The sequence below is a fragment of the Coenobita brevimanus genome, chromosome 75 (genome assembly GCF_032717465.1).
Source record: "Coenobita brevimanus isolate Jiangsu-jjx chromosome 75, ASM3271746v2, whole genome shotgun sequence".
In the NCBI taxonomy this organism is placed as follows: domain Eukaryota; kingdom Metazoa; phylum Arthropoda; class Malacostraca; order Decapoda; family Coenobitidae; genus Coenobita; species Coenobita brevimanus.
In genome coordinates, this window is record NC_137028.1 from 11,151,611 (window position 1) to 11,175,866 (window position 24,256).

General features: G+C 42.8%; 1 protein-coding gene and 1 pseudogene across 1 annotated transcript in view; one reads left to right on the forward strand and one right to left on the reverse strand.

Moving 5' to 3' along the window:
* Ask1 (apoptotic signal-regulating kinase 1) overlaps positions 1-24,256 on the reverse strand; it is a 450,944-nt gene that overhangs the window by 251,299 nt on the left and 175,389 nt on the right. Inside the window, exons 10-13 of the mRNA XM_080278838.1 lie at positions 17,039-17,198; positions 8,141-8,325; positions 1,635-1,818; positions 1,304-1,437 (exon numbers count right to left, since the gene is read on the reverse strand). Of these exons, the coding sequence (XP_080134964.1) occupies positions 1,304-1,437; positions 1,635-1,818; positions 8,141-8,325; positions 17,039-17,198 (663 nt within the window). The remainder of the gene's footprint in view (positions 1-1,303; positions 1,438-1,634; positions 1,819-8,140; positions 8,326-17,038; positions 17,199-24,256) is intronic.
* Positions 18,724-23,667, forward strand: LOC145408004 (uncharacterized; annotated as a pseudogene).

Sequence of the window (24,256 nt, forward strand, 5' to 3'; positions counted from 1 at the left end):
CTGGATGAAGCTGTGACACATCAATGTTCAGAGCCTAGGGCATTATCAGTGTCATTACCAAATTTTTAAAGAAATGAGTTATTTAAGAGGAGCCTGTGGAGTCACATGGAGAGAGAGGCTGACGAATGAGGATATAAAGAAGCGTTGTGGTGTGGATGTGGATGTGATAGGAAGCGTTATGAGGAACACACTGAGGTGGTTTGGCCATGTGGAGAGGATGGAGGGTGAAAGACTGACGAAGAGAGTGTATGTGAGTGAGGTGGAGGGGGGAAGAGGGAGGGGGAGGCCGAGGATGAGATGGAGGGATGTGGTGGAGAGGTATGTGAGAGAGGGGGGTGTGGATTGGGAGCAGGGCAGTGAAATGGCAGGGGACAGGGCGACTTGGAGGCGATTTGTTTGTGGCCACCCCAAACGGGATTGAGGCGTCTGGCAATAGATAGATAGATAGATAGATTATTCATGCATTTACCCCTTGCCAATATAGGTACATGTATAAGGGAAAAAATTATTCACTTGAAAATTAATGGCATATGTTCTAAAAGCTAACAAATTAACTGAATACATCATCCAATCATGTTCATTACCATCTCCAAATCCAGTACCAAATCATGCTTAGTCATTATCAGATGGATTTTTCATTACCAAATTGGTCCTGTTTTGGTAATGAAAAATACCAAATATCAAGTTGCCTAACGTTTGGTGGGAGACCCGGGGCCCAGGCCCCATGGGCCCACCCCTGAGTCCGGCCCTGGTAAGGGGTAATTACTCATCACAGATGGAAGTGACTAGCAGAGTTCCACAGGGTTCAGTGCTGGCATGAATTATGTTTATAGTACTGTATATATAAATGATATACACAGGAACAATGGAAATGGAAGCTATCTAAATATGTTTGCCAATGATGCAAAAATCTATCTATATAACTACTGCCAGATGCCTTAATACCGTAAGGGGTGGCCACAAACAAATCGCCTCCATGTCGCCATGTCCCCCGCCATTTCACTGCCCTGCTCCCAGCTCACACCCCCCTCTCTCATGTACCTCTCTACTCCATCCCTCCATCTCATCCTTGACGTCCCCCTCCCTCTCCCCACCTCCACCTCACTCACATACACTCTCCTTATTAGTCTCTCACTCTCCAACCTACATACACCCTCTTAGTCAGTCTTCCATTCTCCATTCTCTCCACATGTCCGAACCACCTCAGCGTATTTCTCCTAATCTTCTCAACCACAGATACCTATATTTATTAAATCTGAATGAAAATGTTGGCAGAAAGTATAGCAATAAGCAAGTCACTTACCCAATATTCTTTTCTGGGACTTCCTTGACTGCAATCCTGACCTGAGTGTTCAGATCTCGAGCAGCATATACAACACCATAAGTCCCCTTCCCCAGCATCATCCTCTTACCACTGTCATCTATCTCATACTCATACTACAAGCAGGAAGAAACAAACAATAAGTTAACTGGTATATATACACCATTACGCTTACTTTATTACTACTCACATAACTATTAATGAAAAATGAAAAAGAGCAAAGGATTCATAATATACCACATCCTTAATGTCATAACTGGAGACATGATGTCACAATAATGTAATTCAATTCAAATTGTTCAATACATCAAACCTGAATGGGTCCTGAGGATATCTCAGCCTCGAGGTCCATGACAGTTCCCTTCTGGTCAACAGTAAGCCTCTGCACCAACCCGAAGAATGTGAGACGGCACTGCTCTGATGGGAAGAACATCTGAAAGTCATCAGAGTTTTCTTGCACATATAGAAAAACTGCACGCTCATCCCTCTTGTATAGCCTGTGGGTAAGACACAAAAATGGGAATGAGTAATGATGTGGTTCTACTGTAAAAATTTACTACTGTAAAGGTTAAATGCATTAAACAATAAAAAATACCAGCAGTTCACTGACATATTCTATGATAACACAAATTCCATTTAGCCTTCATTTAGATATTATGGATACACCCTAAAAGAAAAAGTACACTTCTTTTCCACTCTTGCTATATACAAGTGTCAGGGAAATGAGGCACAAACAAAACTTCTGACAAAGTATAAGTTGACTTAAGAAAAAATATGGATTAAAATTACTGAAGTGGCTGGGCACCTTCCTTTCCAGCAGACAGATCCCAGTCCTCAACCAAAATCAAACATCCTAACTCAGAATACTCTCCAGCAGCAGGAGTCCCACAGGGCTCGGTCCCCTATTCCTCACCTTTTTTTACCTTTTCCACCATGATCTACCAACCCCAACATCTCAAACAGTGCTCCCTCATGCTGATGACCTAAAAATTGGTTCAGAAAACTCAACACTCAGAGGGCTGATACTACAATCCCAGACTGATCATCTTTTCATACTGAACAATCTACATCAACATACCCATATCCCACACCAAGCCCTCTTCCTACCATCATTCCCAGACATCACCTTCTGCTCCCCAAACCTCGCCCACACTACATCCTGGAGAGTGGTCAGAACCCTTGGTTCTGATCACCTCCCAATCATCACTACCAAAACCAGAATCACCCCAGCTGGCCACAGACACACATCATCATCATCATCATCATCATCATCATCCGGACCTCCTTTCCCACCCAAGGGCAGGGTGAGGAGTAGCAATGTCCAGACAGCACAAACTTGCCCAATCAAATGGGCCACATTTCCATTCACTCATCATTCAAGCCCCCGGAATCCTGGCTCTATTGGATACGCCAAAAACATTCACCACATTCTGCAGCTTCACATAATCGTATCCGACAGAGTCAATCCAAACGCTGCCATGTTAGAAAGGGGTGCCAAAAATCCCTGATCATGCACTTCTCCTCACAAAATTCATCCAGCCAGCTCGATCTCCTGTCATTTCCCTAGCCTCACCGACTTCCAAACCTCTCTTCCTCACACATTCATCCACCATATCTCTCCACCTTCTCCTTGGCCTACCTCGCCTCCTCCCTCCTCCGAATTCGCTCAGATATACCTTCTTCACCACTCTATTGTTATCCATTCTCTCCACATGACCATACCATCCCAGTACACTCTCTTCAATTCTGGTGTCCACCGACTTCCTCACTTCACATCTTTCACGAATCATGTTATTTCGTATCCTATCCACCCTCTGTACGCCATATACATTCCTCAGCAGTCCCATCTCCATTGCTCTTACTCTTGAATTTTCATTTTCATGCCATATCATAGTCTCACATACATATGTTAAAGTTGGCACTAACACTCCTTCATGTAAGCCCCGTGCAGCTGCATCACTCAAGCCTCTGTTTCTTATCAAGGCCTTCATTGCACCAGCTACTTTTCTTCCTTGTGTCACTCTACTTTCAACTTCTTTTGCACATTTTCCTCTCTTTTCTATCACTGTACCCAGGTATCTGAACTCTCTCACCAATTCCAGTGTCTCTCCATTCACTATTACATTGCACTGGGAGTCACCTTCTCTCTCAATAAAAATCACTTTACTCTTTTCTGCAATTACTCTCAAGGAACAACACACATACACTAATTATATGACATCCAACTGGGAGGCCTTCACAATGGAAACATAACAACATTTTGAAACACTAAACAGTACACCCATCACAAACATCAACACCGCTGAGCACACTTTCAATACAATTATACCAAATGCAGACAAAAGACACATCCCTAGAGGCAACAGAAAGAGAGACAACCCCAACTTCACAACAGAAATTCAAGGCCTCATCAGACAACGGGACACACTGCGACACTCCCCAACACCCCATACACAAGACACCGTACAACAAATACAAGAACTCAGCACTCAAATAAACAATAAAATATTGGAACAGCAAACAATAAACTGGAATAATTACCTCCAAACACTTGACCACAAAACAAACACCAGTAAACTCTACAAAACACTAAAAAGCATCACACTCTCCAACAGCAACACTACACAATCACATGCAGCCATCACAACAACAGACACCATACCCTCAAACAAACAACAAGCAAACACTCTCATCAATCACTTTTCACAAGTCAGCCATCTAAACCCCCATCGCGAAGACCAACATATCATCCGACATAAGAGACAGTTCCCTACAGACCCAGACTACGCACCTTTTGCTTACAATCAGACGAAACACATCATTAGCAACCTTAAGCACTCGTCTGCCTGTGGACCAGACAATATAAGCAACTTTAACCTTAAACACCTTGGACCACAAGGTATACAAGCACTCACCAACATATCAAACTGCAGCTACTCACACAACATAATACCCAACATCTGGAAGCAGGGCATTATCATCACTGTTCCTAATCCTATCAAAGACCCCGCGTTACCTTCCTCACACTGCCCCATCACACTCCTCTGCACCCCCTCTAAAGTCCCTGAACGACTGGTACTTCAACTAGTCACACCTCACATTCCCCTAGCCCAGTCACAACATGGCCTTAGGCCACTACACTCCACAAACACCCTTCTTACGCACCTTACACAGAGAGTTTTCGATGGCATGAATTCAGCTAGGCCACCACACAGAACAATCCTAATCACACTAGATATTAGCAAAGCTTTTGATGCCATCCCCCACCACAACCTCACAAACAAAATACTCAACACAAACATGCACAATAACACAAAAAGATGGCTGGCAAACTACTTAGCAGGCAGATGTGCACACGTAACATTTGCCGGTCAGTCTTCTAACATCAGAAACTTCACAAACGTCATCACCCAAGGATCTGTTTTGTCCCCTACACTCTTTAACCTATACATTCATGACGTACCCACACCCCACACACCACAGATACACATAGCTTCCTATGCAGATGATATAACACTTACATGTATGCACCAAAATGCAAAAACAGCTGCACACATCATTCAACCTTACCTCAACACACTACACGAATGGTTCACCACAAACAGGCCCAAAATAGCCCCAGCCAAATCTACAGTGACTCTTCTTACAAACTGGACAGCAGAACACAGTCATATACCACATCTCACCATAAACAACACTCCCATACCACACACACACACACACACACAAAATCCTTGGTGTAACATACAATACATCAATGTCATTTAAACAACACATCACAAACATTAAAAATAAAATAACACCAAGACTCAATGCTTTGAGGTCACTTGTCCATACAACATTCGGACACAACAAAGAAACCACCACCACAGTATACAAACAATACATACGTTCAGTGATGAATTATGCAAGCCCTGCCTGGGCTTCTAACCTCACCAAAACACACTACAACACTCTACAGACCATACAGAACAAGGCCCTAAAAATAATCACAGGCTGCACAGCTACTACACCCACAGACCACCTACATCAAGAAACCAAAGTCCTCAAAGTCAAGGATCACCTAGACATGAGAGGCACCCAGTTTCTTGCTGCAGCCTCCACAAACCCACAACATCCACTACAATACATGGCAACACATCCACCCACACCAAGGAACATCAAAACAACACGCAGCACACGATATCATACACAAATACTGTCATCTCTACCCCCTCGCCCACCTCAGGCCAGCCTCCAGAAGCATATCCATACTCAAATCACTTGCCACTCCATTCAGTCATTTAAAGACAACACACAGCTGCATGGATGGCCTCCTGATATCCATCCCTCTGAATCCTATCTCCCTCGTGAGGACAGGGTTCACCTGGCCAGGCTGAGATGTGGGCATCATCCAGCCCTCTTAAGTTACCACAAGAGGCTGGATGACTCAGTTGCTGATGCCTGTCCAGGATGTAACACAGCACCCCATACTATTAAGCACATTATGGAAGACTGCATTGCACACAATCACCTACACCAACAACACAACATACACTCCTTGAGAGCTCTGTGGGAAAGCCCGGTCTCGGGACTGTTTGGGCAGACTGGCTAGGGAACAACTGCTACTACTACTTCTACTACTCCAACACTCAGTAGGCAGCAGGCCACCACAAACAAGATCTACCCTAGCTTAAACACTGACTTACACAAACCAGACTGATTCATTCATCATCAAATCCAGTGTTGCCCCATGAGGATCATAGAAGCCTGGGGATAAGTAAGCTGGTCCTGACATTTAAGATCAAAGTGACCAGCCTCACTCATCCCTCAGTGGCATTACGTGAACAATAAACCCCAACCACCCTTTGAAAATAAACCTGAACCAACTCAATCCGACTGGAGCGCCTTAATTACCCACTAAACCACAAGGTGCTATAATTTGGTTATATTGTATATTTACTGCCCGGCATAGTAAATGGTTTCCTAGTGTACAGGAAACCATTTGGCTTGTCACTCAGTGTGCAGTCACTTGCAGACAGAAGGATGTGGAAAGAATGAAGGAAAGAAAGAGAGAGGAGTAGGGAAAGAAAGGAGAGAAGAGAGGAAGGGGCAGGAATCCGAGAGCTGCACTACATCGAGTGAGTGGATGGCGAGTGCCCCCATCTATCACCAACCTCAACAAAATCAACTATCACTCTCTTCACACCACTCTCAAAATTCTCACACACACACTTATCACTCCGTATCATATTACTCCCCATATAATGACAACATAAAACTCTCAGACTTACTTCTGATATACACATGACTTATCTCAACACACAAGCAACATAAATACATATGCACTGTATAGATCTGACACCTTGAAAACACTCACAGGCACTTCCAGCAACACAAAAGAATGCTGTAAACAGATTATTAACTGGCTATCCTGATGACAATAAATTACATTAGTCTAAGGTGAGGTCCCATCTTTTTGCATCCATAAATATAACTCACATTAAGAACCATGTGTATTTCCAATCGAGAACCATATGAAGAGTCAAGTAATACAATTCACAACTTCAGCACAGAATTCACCACACCCCTGTAAACTTATGCTGCACCACCCCTCTATTTTTTCATTCATCTGTTTTTCCTTCCTCCATTCTGTTACATAAAAAATATATATATATATATATATATATATATATATATATATATATTGCTGCTCTTGGGTGTCTGCCCTTTCCTCTCCTCTATCCTTCTTTCCTTCCATCCTCTTCTGGCATTCTTTCCTTCATTCTTTCCTCATCCTTCTGCCTTTCGGGTGACTTTACACTCCCTCTTCTGTCTTTCTTTCTTTCATTCTTTCCTCTTCTTTCTGCCTGTGGGTGACTCTACACTCTTCCTTGCTCAGCAGACATCCCTCTCGCATCTAACGCTCTCTTCACACTGTCTATCCATCCTATTCGTGGTCTTCCTCTCAGCCTTACACCTCTCACCTCCGATCCAGTTACCTTTGTCACCAATAGCTCTTCATCCATTCTCTCCGTATGCCTAAAGCACCACAACACTCTCTGCTCAATTCGACCAGCCATCTCCCGCATAACTCCAGTTCTTCATCGTACTTCATCATTTCTCACTCGAGCCATTTGCATCAATCCACACATACTCCTCAGGCACCTCATCTCCATTACATTCAAATTTTTCCTCTCTGGTACACCCACATTCCAAGTTACAGCCCCTTATAATGCAGTCAGTACCACTACACCATACAGCCTTCTCTTTACAGCCATTCTAAGCGAACGACATCTAAACACTTTTTTCATTCCTCCCGGCACCTTTCCTACTTCATTCATTCTAAACTTCACTTCTACATCTACTCTTCCATCCATAGCAACATGTGACCCTAAATACTTATAACACTCTACCTCCTCAAGCAACTCACCATTCAAAACTATATTCATCTTCCTACCACCTACTAACCTCATACACTTCATCACTTTACTCTTATTCTCATACACTCTCAATTTTCTCCTTTCACACACCTTTCCATATATATATATATATATATATATATATATATATATATATATATATATATACAACTTCCCTGCACAAATGAAAGTTTTATTATGCATCCAAGGCTTCCTTTTTACATTGACTTCCAGCAACTGCTGGGAAGCAGTGAGGTGGCCTGGCATGTGATTCAGCTTCCAGATCAAAAGAAACTTTAGCTATCCTATGGGCAACCCAAAAATGGGGATTTCTTGCAAGGAAGCACTGAATCATGTCGTTGACTCACTGATTAGCTTCGCAAAAATTTAGGGAGTACTTATTGATGAATTCTCTTACGAGATACTCTTGATGCTGGATGCAGTGAAGAGCCAGTCATGAACCTGGCGGCAATCACCCTTCATCTGGTCAATGCAAAGGTTCCATAACTGCAAACTCTTTTCTTCTGCACCCAGGTTAACTGTTACATACGAGGGTAGGTAGTAGCTTGGCTTGTACATCCGGCTTGGCTCGAGAATTAAGATCTGTAGAATGGCAACACACCAACACAGAATTAGCATTTAAAAAGGGAGAATAACAAGTCAGAAATCAGGAATGCAGAAAATAAAATACATAAAACTCTCTAGTAGCCTAAATGGAAACTCATTATTATTATCACCATTATCTTGAACTCTATTTCTACAACCTAGCCAGTTCATCAAGGAAAGGCCTGAAGAGAAATGTCTCCAGGCTACCAAAATACCATGTTTGCTTGTTTCTCCTTTTTCTCTCACTACTGTAATGTTTTAAATCGTCAGTATTATAGACACTTTATGATAAAAACATCAACCTTTGCTTTAAAAAAATGTTTTCTCAGAAGCTGTGAAAGAGGGTCCAAAAACCTGGATCCAGAAGTAATTAAAGAGGCTAAGTTATCACCAGCATGGCCAGTAAAACATGGTGAAGTTTCTCTAATCTGATGTACCATATACAAATGACACTGAATTGCTTGTTAACAGTGAAGAAGAGCTTCGAGGAATGGTAAAGAGATTTGTAAATGGCTGGTCATGTTTTGAAAGTAACTTGATAATGGTAAAGTGATGGTAACTAAGACTGAAGGTAACTCTCAGTGTGACAAGCTGGCAACTGGAGAGACAAACTGTTAAGTGAGTTTAAGTACGTCAATTCAGTAACAGACTAGACAGCACTCAGAAAGCGCACACCTCCGCCAATGCTATTGCCATTAAAAAAGATCCGGATCTGGATCTATGGAGATATTGTGAGGAATACAAAGGATCAGGATTTGTCCCTAAAGTTAATTAACTGTTCCTTGACCCATGGCCCACTCTTGCACAAAATTTTATTAAAATTCATTGAGAACTTTTGGAAATATTGTGCTGGAATAGATCCACCCCAAAATTTAATCAATTCTTTCTTGGCCCATGGCTCACATCACCATCATCATCATCTAATCCTGCATTGTCCCATGAGGAGTGTAGGAGCCCAGGGCTAGGCAAGTTGGTTCTGACATTTAAGAGTGACCAGCCTCACTAATCCCTGAGTGGCATTACATGCGCAATAAACCCCAACCACCCCTTGGCTATAAACCTGCACAGGCTCAATCTGATTGGAGCACCTTAATTACCCACTAAACCACCAGGTGCCATAATTTGGTTATATGGTTACCACCTGGTGTAGTAGATGGCTTCTTGGTGCACAGGAAACCATTTGGCTTGTCACTCAGTGTAGAGTCATCCATAGACAGAGGAAGGGGAAAGAATGGAAGAAAGAGAGACAGAAGAGGAAGGAAGGAAAAACGGAAGAGCAGAAAGGGCAGTCACCCGAAAGCAGCGCTATGTCGAGTGTGTGGATGGTGAACTCTCCCACCTACCCCACATGGACCACTCTTCCACAAAATTTCATTGAAATTTATTGAGAGCTTTTGGAGATATTGTGCAGGATACTCCGGATCCGGACCCCCCCAAAAATTTAATGAACTCTTTCTTGGCCCATGGCCTATCCTTCCACAAAATTTCATTGAAATTCATTTGGAAACTTTTGGAGATATCATGTGGACAAACAGTAAAACATAAGTGAATACATAACCTCCTCCAACTTTGCTGGTGGAGGTAAAATGAAATATAAATGAGTAAGGGAACTGCAATTACAGTGACACTCCGAAGCTAGACATCTATTGCTAAGAAGCCCTTGACACAGTACAAACTCAAATATGAAAATCTGATTTCCAAAATCTTCCGCTTTCTAAATACACTTTTTTCACGAGTTACATGCTGGTATCACTGCTTCTCACACAAACAATGCATACTTGGAGACAAAGTGTGTTCTGTGATTATATATAAGAAAATATAATATTACCATTTCATTTCATCATCCAGTCCTACGTTGCCCCATGAGAAGTGTAGGAGCCCTGGGCTAGGCAATGTGGTTCTGACATTTTGATGAGAGTGACCGGCCTCACTCATCCCTGAGTGGTATTTACGTGAGCAATAAACCCCAACCACCCCTTGGATATAGACCTTCACCAGCTCAATCTGATTGGAGCACCATAATTACCCACTAAACCACCAGGCGCCAAAACTGGTTACATGGTTACCACGCAGCGTAGCAAATGGTTTCCTAGTGTACAGGCAGAAGGAAGAGGAAAGAATGAAGGAGAGAAAGAGGAGTGTAAAGTCACCTGTAGGCAGAAGGACCAGGAAAGAATGAAGGAAAGAAAGAGAGAAGAGGATGGAAGGAAAGAAGGATGGAGGAGAGGAAAGGACAGAAACCCAAGAGAAGCACTACATCAAGTGAGTGGATGGTGAATACCCCCACCTACCACAATAATAAATTATTAATAATACAAAGTACCTGTAGTTCACTGCACAGAATTTTCTGGTGATGGTATTGTACAATTAAATAATTGTTTTAGATACACAAGTGAATGAAACTTCTCAGAAAAATTGTGTATATCCTACATAATAATAATCCCGTTTATTATTTCTCCAATGGGTAGGCTGGATCCAAGAAAAGGAAAACACATATGTAAAATAATTATCAACAATATCCAGCGATATGGGCAACACAGTAATTACCTCTATCAACAAAGTTGGAGGAGATTATGTATTTGCCTATGTTACTCTGTCTACACAGTATCTCCAAACATTCTGAATGAATTTCAGTGAAATTCTGTGCATGGGTGGGCCATGAGCCAAGAAAGAACTGATTAAATTTGGGGGTGGATCCGGATCCAGAGTATCTCACACAATACAGTACTGTATCTCCAAAAGTTCTCAATGAATCTCAATGAAATTTTGAGGAGGGGTGGGCCATGGGCCAAAAAAGAATTGATTAAATTTGGGGGCAGATCCAGATCCTATGTATCTCGCACAATATCTCCAAAAGTTCTCAATGAATTTCAGTAAATTTTGAGGAAGAGTCAGCCACTGGTTATAGAACAAAGTTTAGGCCAGACCTGGATCCTAAGTACCGTATTTCGCGGCATGTAAGACGCACTTTTTTGTCTCAAAGTTACCTTAAAATATCCCCATGCGTCCTGCACGCTAGACTAAGGCAGGTTAGTTTGGCTCCATTGAGAAGAAACTCTTATAAAGATGATCATCTCACTGCTTAGCAACCACAGGTGTTTTCTACAGTATGCAGACTTGATTTTATTTTTAAAAATAATATACACTAGTGTGTATATGCAGCAGATTTAAGAAACACGCGATATCAGAAACACACAAAACTTTCGCGGGTTTGTTTACAGCTCAACTGGCTAACATCGTGAAGATATTTAGCGGTTTAGCAATTTAGCAGTTTAGCATCCGCCCTATTCCAGCAAGCTAACGTACATGATCACTGGTGAACTGTCTGCTAACCTTCTGAAAGGCAATCATGACCACTTTGCTTGCCATCCATTCACTAACTAGCAAAGCAATCATACTTGAGAGATGCTGGCTAGTGAAACTGCCAAGTCATCAAAACAGACTTTCGTCACGTATGGAAATTCAGTAACCCTAGTCAGTTACTTTTGTGACATTTTGTGAGTGTATATATGCAGCAGATATTAAAACACACAAGTTCAAGAACACAAAGCATTCACGGTTTGTTTTCAGCTCAACTGGCCAATACCGTCAAGGGGTTTAGCGGTTTAGCAACTTAGCAGTTTAGCGTCTAGCGTACACCCTACTCTAGCAAGCTAACATGCTCACTGGTGAATTGTCTGCTATCCTTTTGAAAGGCAATCATAACCACTTTGCTTGCCATCCACTTACTAACTAGCAAAGCAGTCAAATTGGAGAGGTGCTGGCAAGCGAACCTGACAAGTCATCAGAATTGATTTTTGTCGCATATGGAAATTCAATCACCCTCATATGGTTGGCTTCTCTTAGTGACATTTTGTTTCATGCCTGACAAGAGTATCATAGAAGTGAACAGTCTTATTATACCAATAGCGAAAAACAGGAAAAACAGTTGTAACGTTAAACAGTACTGCCTGAAGTTACAGCTTCACTTTTTCAGCCAAGTGAAGTACTTTAGCAATGTCTATGCAACTCAGGGCACACTCAATTACAGTATTTTGTTATGAAAATAGGATAAAATTCACTGAGTAGCATAACTGATGCAATATCTGGAATAGCAGTGCCTGACGGGCATTCATATCAGCGTCCGCCATTTCTGCTGTATTCTTAGCAGACGAAGCGATCAGAATGATTGACAATGTTCACTCTCTGCATCTCTGCTGCCTAAGCAAAGCTGTCATGATCGGCAATGGGGATCATTTAGGCTGTAACGTCCAAATTGGTTAGGTTAGGTTAGGTTGTAAAGTCGTTTGCCATTTTGGACGTTACGGCCGAAACGACCAGAATCCTAAGGTGTAGGTGAGAGTTTGGTGTGGGTGTAGTTAAGGAAGTAGGAGTGGGAAGAGTCAGGCTAGGGAACTGATAATCCGCTTATTATAATCCCTTCAGCCCAGCAATGTATTTTATAGGGTAGTTTATTCATGCTTGCCATATGATTTTATTCAGTTCAGGAAACATGTACTGAGGAGGTTAATGTGGGCTGTATCAAATGCCCCAAGCCTGAATATCGCCTGTGCTCAGTTAAAACGATTGCCAAGTTAAAGTCGTATGAAGTGTGGTATAAGCAATTCAATGGATGGTACTGAGGACCATTTATTGTATGAGAGTGACAGTCAAACAGTGATGATGACCGTGGTGATGACTTCCAGTGATGCTTCAGGACTTGGGGGAAGTAGTGATGAATTCTCAGGATTTGAAGACGAGTGAAATTTTCACCATGTCAGTAATATGAAGTGAATATTGGTTTTAGGTGATCATGACAGATGCAACCATGGAATATTTAGGATCAATGGTGCTGTACACCTTTAGTCTTGCACTGACGATGTTTGGATGAATAAACTGTTTGAGATGTTTCATGTCCTTAAGTGATGATATTTATATTGAACAACCAAATACATTTTGATGTTTTTGGCATATAATAAAGCCACTGGGTACTCCAAAACTGACTGATGTAAATGCTTCAGAGGCGTGCGAATGTTGCATGTGGTGTGTACATGTGTGCGTGTGTGTGTGTACCATAGCAACTAAGAGGCAGCAGTGTTAAGACCAAAAATGGATGTTTTCACAGTACTCGAATGTTTTGAGATGGATGTCTGTTTTTAGCAAATTCTGGTAAGAGAAATATGCATTTTTAATTGTTGATGCTGCAAGGAAAACAGCTGACAGTAAGGGAGTGATACTGGAAGAAGAGGGTAGAGACAGTTGTCTAGCGCTTGGGATGCAGCAGTGTTGCTAAGGGATAGTTTCACCATTCTCGACATGTTTTGAGATGAATGTCTGTTTTTAGTAAATTGTGATCAGTGAAGAACGTATTTTTAACTGTTGATGCCGCAAGGGAAACATCGCTGACAGTGAAGAAGTGATACTGAGAGGAAGGGGTAGAGACTGCTGTCTAGCGACTAGGAGGCAGCAGTGTTACTAAGGTGTAACAATGGATGTTTTCACCTTACTCAGTATGTTTTGAAATGAATGTTTATAGTAAATTATGATCAGTGAAGCATGCATTTTTAATTGTTGATGCTGCAAGGCAAACATAGCTGACAGTGAAGGAGTGATACTGAGAGAAGAGAGTAAAAACAGCTGTCTATCCTGTTCCCAAGCGGCCTTGCTATATTGAACTATGGTTGTAAAACATTGTAATTTGTGTATTTACAAGTGCTACCTTTTTATATTATTTGTGGAGGTAATTACAGGTTAGTTAGAGTGCATGATTAATGATGGTAGTAGTCTGATTTTGTGCTTGAGTCAAGGCAATGTGAGGAAATTCCGTAACAGGTGTGGAATATGACGGGGTTCTTTTAGGATAAATGAACTGATGTGAACATTCATTGTATTTTATGTTTTCGTCAGTGAATGAAAGAATAGAGTTTAATGACTTCATTTGTGGTTTTAAATTCATAAAATATTAAAAACAGTGTTTATATCAGTTTACTGATACATATTTATCAACAAGTTGAGATGGCCTCGTGGTTTGAAGTCACGTTTTGTTAAGACGGGGTTTTGTTTTCTCTTTTCCTGTATCATTCTTTGTACATAAAAGAAGAAACTAAAGGATGATGAGCAGTACTGAATAGATTCTGAAAGGTGAGTGTGTATCTAAGTGATAGTGGCTCATATCAGTCACGTTTTGTCAAGAAGGGGCATTGTTTTCTTTTCCTGTACCATTCTTTGTATATATAAAAAAGAAACCAAAGGCTGATGATCAGTAATGAATAGATTCTGAAAGGTGAGTGTGTATCTGTGTGGTAATGGCTCTTATCAAGAAACCTTACTGCAGTCTTGGTTGGGGCAAACTTTTTTTCCACAGAACTGCCCTGCCAGAATTAGGGTGCATCTTTCACAATGCTGCATCTTACATGCCGCGAAATACGGTATTCCACACAATACAGATATCCCTCGAATTTCTGACGTAACAGAGCTAAAGGCGCGTCCTCAAAGTGGATCCCTCCAGATAATGGACTTCTCCCCTGGGCCCCCTTAGTACATAACCGAACACTGATAGCAACTGTATAGGGCCACTATAATACATTGTACAACACTTGTTCCTATTGTTTAACATTATCTATCTGGTCAAGCAGACCTATAAACCACAGCCAAGCAATTGCCAAGGTCAAGCAGACCCATCAACCAAGGATATGCAATTACTACAGCAGGGCCACATGCTACAGTGGGAAAAAAAAAAAAAAAAAAAAAAGCCTGGCCAGGCAAAAATGTTTGCTTACCCACTCAGATGCACGTATTTTGTCAAGACAAAATAGAAAAATGTATGAATAATGGTTTCAAACAACCAGATCACAGCATCCGGGTAATGGATTTTTCGGATAATGAACAACCTGATAAATGAGGGATTATTGTATCTCCATGGATCCGGGTCTAAATCCTTTTTACAGGCAATGGCACTGGCAGAGGTATGCACCCTCTGAATGCTTTCTGGTAATTCATAATTCATTATTGTGGTCTCAGTTAAATAAATCCTGATCACAACTTCCTTTTCTTAACTAGCTTCACTCCCTCACAAACAAGTACTATACAGTCACACCCCAGTATACGAAAGTCTGGTATGCGACTGAATGCTATAATGATCGATGAAAACTTACTGTATACCCAGTTCCAGGGTAATGATAGCAAAAATCGCTTATACAATATTTGCAGTGGTCATGTACGATGATTCCATGCAGACGCATGCCACCCACGCACACCAGTAGTCATACATTTGAGCCAAGACTGCAACCCCATGTTTAAATGTGCAATGAAACACCATCACTACTGCAAAATAACAGAGCAGGTGAAAAATGAAGAGTGCAATGCGATATTAAGTGGAGACATAACTTTCTGTGTGTGAAGTACTGGAACTTGTGACTTAGAAAACACTACACCACTCTCCTGCCATCTCATCACACTGCTCCCCACCCACCACACTGCTACACTCTCCTTCAGCCTTACACCTTTGCTCTCTGCGCAGCTCACCACCTCCTCCTGATGACCTGGATTAAGTCCAGGCCCACCAACTGTCCCCTAGACCAGGGGGAAGGGGTGGACCCTTGGTGGCATCTCAGACTGGCCTACAACATACTTAACCCAAGGCGTCCTGTCGACGTATGGATACGTTGCAACATTTTGCATTTGCCAGTCCAATGACGTACTGGTACATTGCACAATTGCAAGGTTCATAATTTGCACAATTTTCAAATTTCGCGCGTGATTTTTCGTATGTATACACGGGACACCTTCCTCTACAAGATGCCAAGCAGGGACAATGCCTCACACCGCATAACCTCCCCCCCCCCTTGCACGCCATTGTCTCGGCAATTCACCTGTTACCAGTGACCTGGCCAATATAGACATTCAGGGCCAGAGTGATTCCCCAATTGATGACAATGTGGAGGACAAAGTTTACATAGCATTTGAGGAAGTAACAGTCAGAAATGATGATCAGGTAATGTGGCAAAAAAAGGTCAGGTATGGTGATGACTTAGTTAGTGAAACTATGCTTATAATGCCTATATTACTGTTTGAAAACCAATATACTTATATTACTGTTTGAAAACCAATATACTCTTATACTACATATAAATTTGTACCAAGTAAATAAATAAATACCATTTATGAGTGGTGTGAAATAGTTACCCTCCCATAGAACTCGTTTTCTTTGGTGCCAGCCTGTTAGAAAACCCATTAAGGTAAGGAGGTACTGCTACCTGGATCGAGTATTTTAAACCTCAGGTGAGCAATTTCTCTATGAATTTTCTATGTTTCTCACCAAAAGTTGAGGTTTTAGCAAAAAAAAAAAAATCCCTCGGGATTGGGGGGTGCTGGAGGTGTGAAATACAGTAGCTCGGGGCGTGACGGGTTAAGGTGGATGGCATACATGTATATATTTTTTATTATTATTTTTCTTTTATGGTGATGTGACCCTTGACCTCCTACATATCCCCAGTGAACCCATGTTTACAGTTATGTGACTGGTTTTTACTTGATGTAACCCAATCGTAGATTGAGTTGTGACTGTACTCTGTAATACAGGAGATAACAGGAATGCAGGTGATACCGATATGTAAGCTATAATCTAGGAGCTAACAGGAAAGAGGATGACATTAACAAGAAGCTAGGCTATAATCTAGGAACTCACAAAAAAGCAACTAACATCGATGAAAGCTAATCTCTTGGAACTCACAGGAAATCGGATGACATCGCCTAGTTCCGTCTTCGTGGCCTCCATGAAGTAATCCAGCCAGAAGTTAAATATACGCTCCTCTGGTCCTGGCTCACAGTCCTCTGACCTCTTCCTGAATCGGTTGATCAGCATGATATTTCCAATGGTGGACTTGAGGTACCTTGATGGGAAGATAAAACACACACGGTCATCATCAGTTCACTACAGTGTCAGTTTTCACCTGATGGAACTGGGCCAATCTTGCAACTTGGATACTAAGTCATGGTTGCATGATATTAGATAAGCTTTAATCATGAGGCAGGACTGAATCAGCTATCAACTGAGTCGCAAATGGTTAGGGGATTTTGTCAGAACATACATGCTATACCACCACCACCACCACCACCTCTGTCTATAGTTCATCACTCCCACTAATTTCTGTTCATCACCACCACTATCATCATTATTACAATCATCAACCTGTTGTCTTTCTCAGCTTCTCCAGTCTGATCCATTGAGGCATTCATCAGTGCACAGCCATCCAAACTTACCAATTTTATTCATCCATATATTTTGATGCACATCTTCCTCTCACTCCACCTTCGGGCTACTACTCTTACCCTAGTTTTCCATCTATTATACCTGCATGCTGACTTAACACAAAAATTAATAAATAAATACATACATACATGTATTTCCCTAGCTGTGATATACAGGATATGAGCTGTGCTCGTGGGGTATCATCTCTGTTTCTCGATATGTCAAATTTTGTGCTGAACTCATTTCAGTTTTTAGACTGAACGATCTCTTTGTCCAGGATATTCCACAAGTCTATGCATCTATATGGAAAACTATATTTCTTGATATCCTTCAAGCAACTTGACTTTTTCAGTTTCATTCCGAATCCTCTTGCTACTCTCCCATCCCATACAAACAGATCTCTGTCAATTTTTTCTACTCCCATCAAGGCCCTGAACACCGCAATCATGTCACCCCTCTCTCTCCTTTCTTCTAAGGAAGGTAGATCTAGTTTTTCCAGCCTTTCCCTGTAAGACAGATCTGCCAGGATATGGGTCATTTTGCTTACTATTTTTTGTATTCTCATGATATTATTTACATCTTTCTTTTTATGTGGGGACCAAACTACTGCTGCATATTCCAACCTGAGGTGGAAAATGGCCAGTTGGCCACAAACAATTTTTTCATCATCTCCTCATCTATGTAATGAAATGTAACTCTAATGTTAGTCAAGAGATTATACATTTCTCTAATTATCATGTTAATGTGCTTTTCAGGTGACACACTATCCTGGACCAGCACTCCCAAGTCCTTTTCTTCTCTCGCTTTTGTGATTAGTTATTACCCATCAAATAATTAAGTAATGGTTGTGTGATGTATGTATGGGCGTGCATGTGGTATGTAGGTAGAGTGCATGCCCTCTGGTGGTGAGAGTTGGCATAAGTGAGAGTGTCTGTTCCATTCTGTGTTGCATGTCTTTGTATATACATAAATGACCTGTACCACTGATTTCCTGTATATGGCAGTTACACAGTAGCCTCTATACTGTAAGGAACTCCTCCTCAGTAAAGAAAGCATTGCCTCTGTGTTTCTGTCAACCACTGCCCCAGATCCTAGGTATAAGCACAAACATAACATGGTGCAGTGAGTAGGATAACACATATAGATACCCAGATCTTTAATTCATCATGGAGGAGCAGTTGGAACAACTAACGTCGTTGATGGAGAAACAGATGGAGGTAGCCCAAAGGAGAGAGGAGTGCCAGACATCTGGAGAGTATGGCAGGTACAAGGCATGGTGTGAGTGAAGGTGAAGTGGATAGGGAGGCAGCAGGAACCCCACAATCACAAGACACCATCCACACCACACATACATCTGTCAGGTAACCTCGTGGTGCAACTCCTGCACCACATCTCGCGTCTGGTGCATCTTTAAAAGGAATTCAACTCATGGAGGCATAAATTTGAGGGCTACATTAAACTCACACGGATTGATTCATTATCTCATGACGAGCAGAGGACAGTGTTGGTTTCACTGCTGGATGATGATTGGATAAGAACACTGAGTTATGGGCTGCCAGTGACTGAAGAAGCGAATCTGAAGACCACACTCGATGCCATGGAACCGTGTCTACATCGTCAACGTAATGTAATTGTAGACAGAAGGGATTTCCATTCAAGAGTGCAAGAAACAGGCGAGACTTTCGACAATTATCTGTGTGCCGTTAAGGAAATAGCGGCTTTCTGCGACTTTTGTGAGCAGTGCATGGATAATTGGTTAAGAGATAAATTAGTTGTGGGCACCAGGGATGAGGAAGCTCTGAAGCGCATGCTAAAGGAAAAGGATTTAACACTACAGAAAGCAATAGACATTTGTAGGGCGTCTGAAAATGCTCACAATAATAGTATCATGATCCGGGAGTCTCACAAACCTAAAGTAGTGGAAGTATCGACTTACCAGCGAGATAAGTGTCAACCCCCTCGGAAGTCTCTACCTCTAGAGTCTCCCATAACTGGACAGTTTTAGATGTGGGAAGGTGCAGCACAAAGATATGAAGTTTTGCAAGGCACAGGGTAAAAACTGTTCACGCTGTGGCAAGAGAGGACACCGTGCTGTAGTGTCTAGAATGGCACATCGTGATAAGCCACAGAAATCCAAACAGAGGGGTACAGTTCACAGTACCATAGCAGATGTGTATGTCGGCGGCATTTCTTCATGTCCAACCCCAACTGTGTGGGTTAGCACAACTCACCCAGCAGGCAGCAAGATGTTGGCATGGACACCGGATACTGGTGCTGAAACAACTGTGATGTGGTTATCTGTATCAAAGTCCCTTAGAATCTGTTGGAGTACAGTAATTCCTATACTATCTGGACGCCCACTATCTGGACTCCCCACTTACCAGACATTTTGGTTCCAGGACTTTAAAAAAAAAAAAAAAAAAAAAAAAAAAAAAAAAAAATCCCCCCTGTAATTTGAACTCGGCGCGTGGCGCAGACCATCTGTGTTTTGATGCATAGGTCTGTTGACGTTTGCTAGAGTGCCCCTGCATCCTCCCCACTTACCATCTGTCTTTCGTCGTGAGTGCACGCTCCTCACCATGGCCACCCACATGCTCGCTTTTGTGGTGGTGCCTGACCTCCTGCAGGCTTCCTGTTTCTCTCCTGCCTCTTCTTTGTGTAAGTGATGATGGCCCCGCTGCCTGAGAGGAAGAAGAGAATGGTTTCAACTCTGGAGAAGAAGAGGGAGATGTTGGACAAGGTGGACCTCTTGCATCCTCCGTGAATTCAACCTGGCCCACTGTACATTGTTTGATATCAAGAGATCCCGTGACAAACTCATGCAGTACACGGCTGACTTCTCGTCGAAGAACAAACGCAACGTGGAGAAGAAGATGATGTTTACTCCCCGGTGTGCAGAAATCGAACGCTCCAAGTTGATTTGGTATCGACATCAACGTGCTGCTGGTGTGCTGGTGAGTGGCACAGAGCTGAAGGCTGCTGCTGAGAAGTTCACAAGGCTTCACAACACCCCAGACTTCAAGGCATCTGAGGGTTGGATCTTTGTGTTCAAGTTACGGCATGGTCTTTCCAACTGTAAGGCCCATGGCCAAGCTTTGGATGCCAATGAGGATGGACTAGAGGAGTTTAGGCAGAAGGTGAAGGGCTTGATCGACAGGGAGGGCCTCACTCTTGGTCTCTATAACGTTGACAAAACTGGTTTATTCTATCGCTCTTTGCCAACGAAGTCTCTAACCGAGAAGACGGAGAAGCGTGTACCTGGCCGCAAGCTCTCCAAGCAACGGATATCTGCTTTGTGTTGCGCTAATGCTAACAGCATGTACCGGCTCAAGCCCATTATCGTTGGCTGTGCAAAGCAGCCTCGGTGTCTTCATGGGGTGATGGATGTCCTTCCTGTCGTCTGGTACCATTCTGTGAAGGCTTGGTTCACAGCCAAGATCTTCAAAGACTGGTTCCACTGCCATTTTGTCATGGAGGTCATCCATTACCAGACAGAGAAACAGGGAATCCCGCACAACCAGGTAAAGGTCCTCCTTCTCTTGGACAATGCACCTGTGCACCCATCTGACAAGGAGTTGATGGCTGAGAATGGCCACGTTAGGTGCATGTTTTTGCCACCTAATACGACTGCTCTCATCCAACCAATGGACCAAGGAGTGATCATGGCAGCAAAAAGGCTTTACCAAAGGAAGTTCCTGGACGAGGTGATGGTTGTTCTCCAGGACGAGGATGAGCGCAGGGAGGGATGGGACACTCGAGGCCAGCGGACTTTGGAAAACCTTCTCCGCTACAACATCAAGTCTGCAATCTACAACTGGGCCAGTGCATGGAAGGAAGTCCCTGTCAAGACTCTAGAAAATGGTTGGTCTTGTCTGCTTCTCGGAACAGATGTGGTGCACAATTTTCTAGGTTTCGACGTGGATGACTTCCATGCACGTCTCTATGCGCATGGCAATGATGTTGATGTGGACGAAGTGCGTGAGTGGTTGGATGACAACGAGGGTGATCCTGGGTATCAGATCATGTCTGATATCGAGATTGCATCTCCAGTTGCAGGCATAAGTACCCAGCTTGAAGATTCCGACAAGGACAGCAACGATGATGCGGACTCTTCTCAGCGTGCCACTACTCCAGCCATCCCCAAGCTGAGCGCACTCCGGGAACACGTAGAGTTTGTTCTCGACTACCTGGAACAACTGGACAGCGACAAGGCGATGGGGCCCTTGGGACTTGTGGAGGAAGTGCACACTTTCAGGCAGCGCATTATCAATTGCCAAAATCATCGTTCCTTGCGTCAATCAACCACTGACAGCTTTTTCAGACCCGTGACCCCCACTGTGCCCAGCCCTGGCTCCAGACCATTGCCTCCCCAAGACAGGCCCTCATCCTCCAAGCCACAACCCAGCACATCAGGCACGGTGGAGTCACCACTGGACGTGAGTTTACGCATGAATTCAGAGTCGTCTGCAGTGGGTAGTCCATCACCACGGCCCAGCGCCGCACCCCTAGGCCACCTCCTTCTGCTACTCTCAGACTCTGACAGTGAATAAACAGCAAGAACTCGCCACTAGACCACAAGGGAATTCACAGTGTTGTGCAGTGAAAAGAACAGTGCACAGTGTTAAGAAATTAGAATTCTGAGTGCAATGACTTAAGTGCAGAGTGCAACACTGATTTCATTAACGTACAATGGAACGCAAATAAGACTAGAGTGTGCAGTGTTAAGAAAATGGATTCTGAGTGCAAAGACTTTAGTGCAGAGTGCAACACTGATTTCATTAATGTACAATCGAGCGCAAGTAAGACTAGAGTGTGCAGAATTCTGAGTGCAAATGACGAAGTTCAGTGAAAGATTTCATGTACTGCAGGTGCTTCAGGTACTGTCAGAGTCTGAGAGGAGGCAGGTTATTCATCAAGATGGCCAGGGACTTGTTGTAAGTACCCAGAATGTTTCATATTGTATTGTATTTTCCATACTTACCTTTAAAACATCATTTCACTCTTTTATGTCCCTTACTGGTGTGAATAGGGTCTTAGGTGCTATGCATGTCCTGCAGGGAGGTGTTTTTCTGCATCAGGCTAGGTTAGAGTCCATAAGTACCAGTCCAGGAGCCAGGGACTTGTTGTAAGTACCCAGTATGTTTAATATTGTATATACTCACCTCTAAAACCACATTCTCTGGTTCCTTTGCATTTATTTCACTCTTTTATGTCCCTTATTGGTGTGAATAGGGTCTTAAATAGGTGCTATGCATGTCCAGTAGGGAGTTATGCAGATGATTTTCTGAGTTAGGCTAGATTAGGGTCCATAAGTACAAGTCCAGGAGGCAGGGGCCCACTATCCGGATGGGACCACTTTCGGGACATGCCTTTGGCTCTATTACATCGGATAGTGAAGGGATTACTGTATGTTGCAACGAGGTTATTTATCAATGCTTAATGCTGCAGGACAACAACCGCTTACATGTCTTGGAACCTTCACAACAAAACTGAACCTGGGAAACAAGCATGTACAGGCTACAGTTGCAGTTGTGAAAGAAGTGAAAGGTGCTTTGTTGCGTTGGTTCGACTGTGTTGCCTTGGGGATTCTGCCAGAGAACTTTCCAGCACAAATCAAATTGATTAAATCGACTAGGAATGGAGAGAAGACATCTGTGCGTGGCAAGATTATCTCTGGGCAGAACGGGAACACTGATGAGAACCCTGGCATCCCATCAGTCATTTTACCAAGATGGCCAAATTCACGACAGCCTACAGAGGAAGAACGAAAGGAACATGCTGAAACGCTCTTACAAGCATTTCTGAGAGTGTTTGGTACCACAAATAACCTTAGGGAGATGAGTGGAAGACCAATGCGTATCCAGCTGAAGGAAGATGCTCAACCTTATGCTGTAACTGCACCCAGGACCATACCTTACAGCTGGAGGGAGAAGATTAACACACAACTCAATTAACTGTTAGAGAAGGACATCATTGCCAAGGTCGATTATCCTACAGAGTGGTGCCATCCTATTGTACCTGCTGCAAAGAAGCCAACTGGGGTAAGGCTGTGTGTAGACCTCACAAGACTTAACATGTATGAGCTAAGACCCATTCACCCTGTAAGATAACCTCATGATGCTGTTGCTTCAGTGACTAAAGGATCTAAATGGTTCACCACTCTGGATGCCAAAATGGGATATTTCCAAATTAAGATAGCTGAAGCGGACAAAGATCTAATTTGTTTCATAACTCCTTGGGGAAGATTTATATTCAAGCATGCTGTCATGGGATTATTTTCATCAGGAGATGAATATAACAGGAGAGGGGGCCAGGCCTTGGGTAGTGTACCCCAAACAGTGAAAACTGTGGATGACATCCTGGCCTATGACAGTTCATACTCTGAGCACCTGAAACATGTCATAGCAATCCTGGAACGATGTGAGAAGCATGGTATCACTTTAAACCCTAATAAATTTCACTTTGCAGCTGACAGCGTGCAATATTGTGGCTACGTCATCTCAAGTGAGGCCTATACTGTGGATGAGAGGCAGGTGAAGGCAATTGCAGAATTTCCACGACCTCAGAATATTACGGACGTGAGATTGTTCATGCGACTCGTGAATCAACTTGGAAGTTTCTGTGCTGACATCGGTACCTCCGCACAGCCATTACGGGACCTACTTAAACCACACAACATCTGGTGTTGGACTGAGCAAC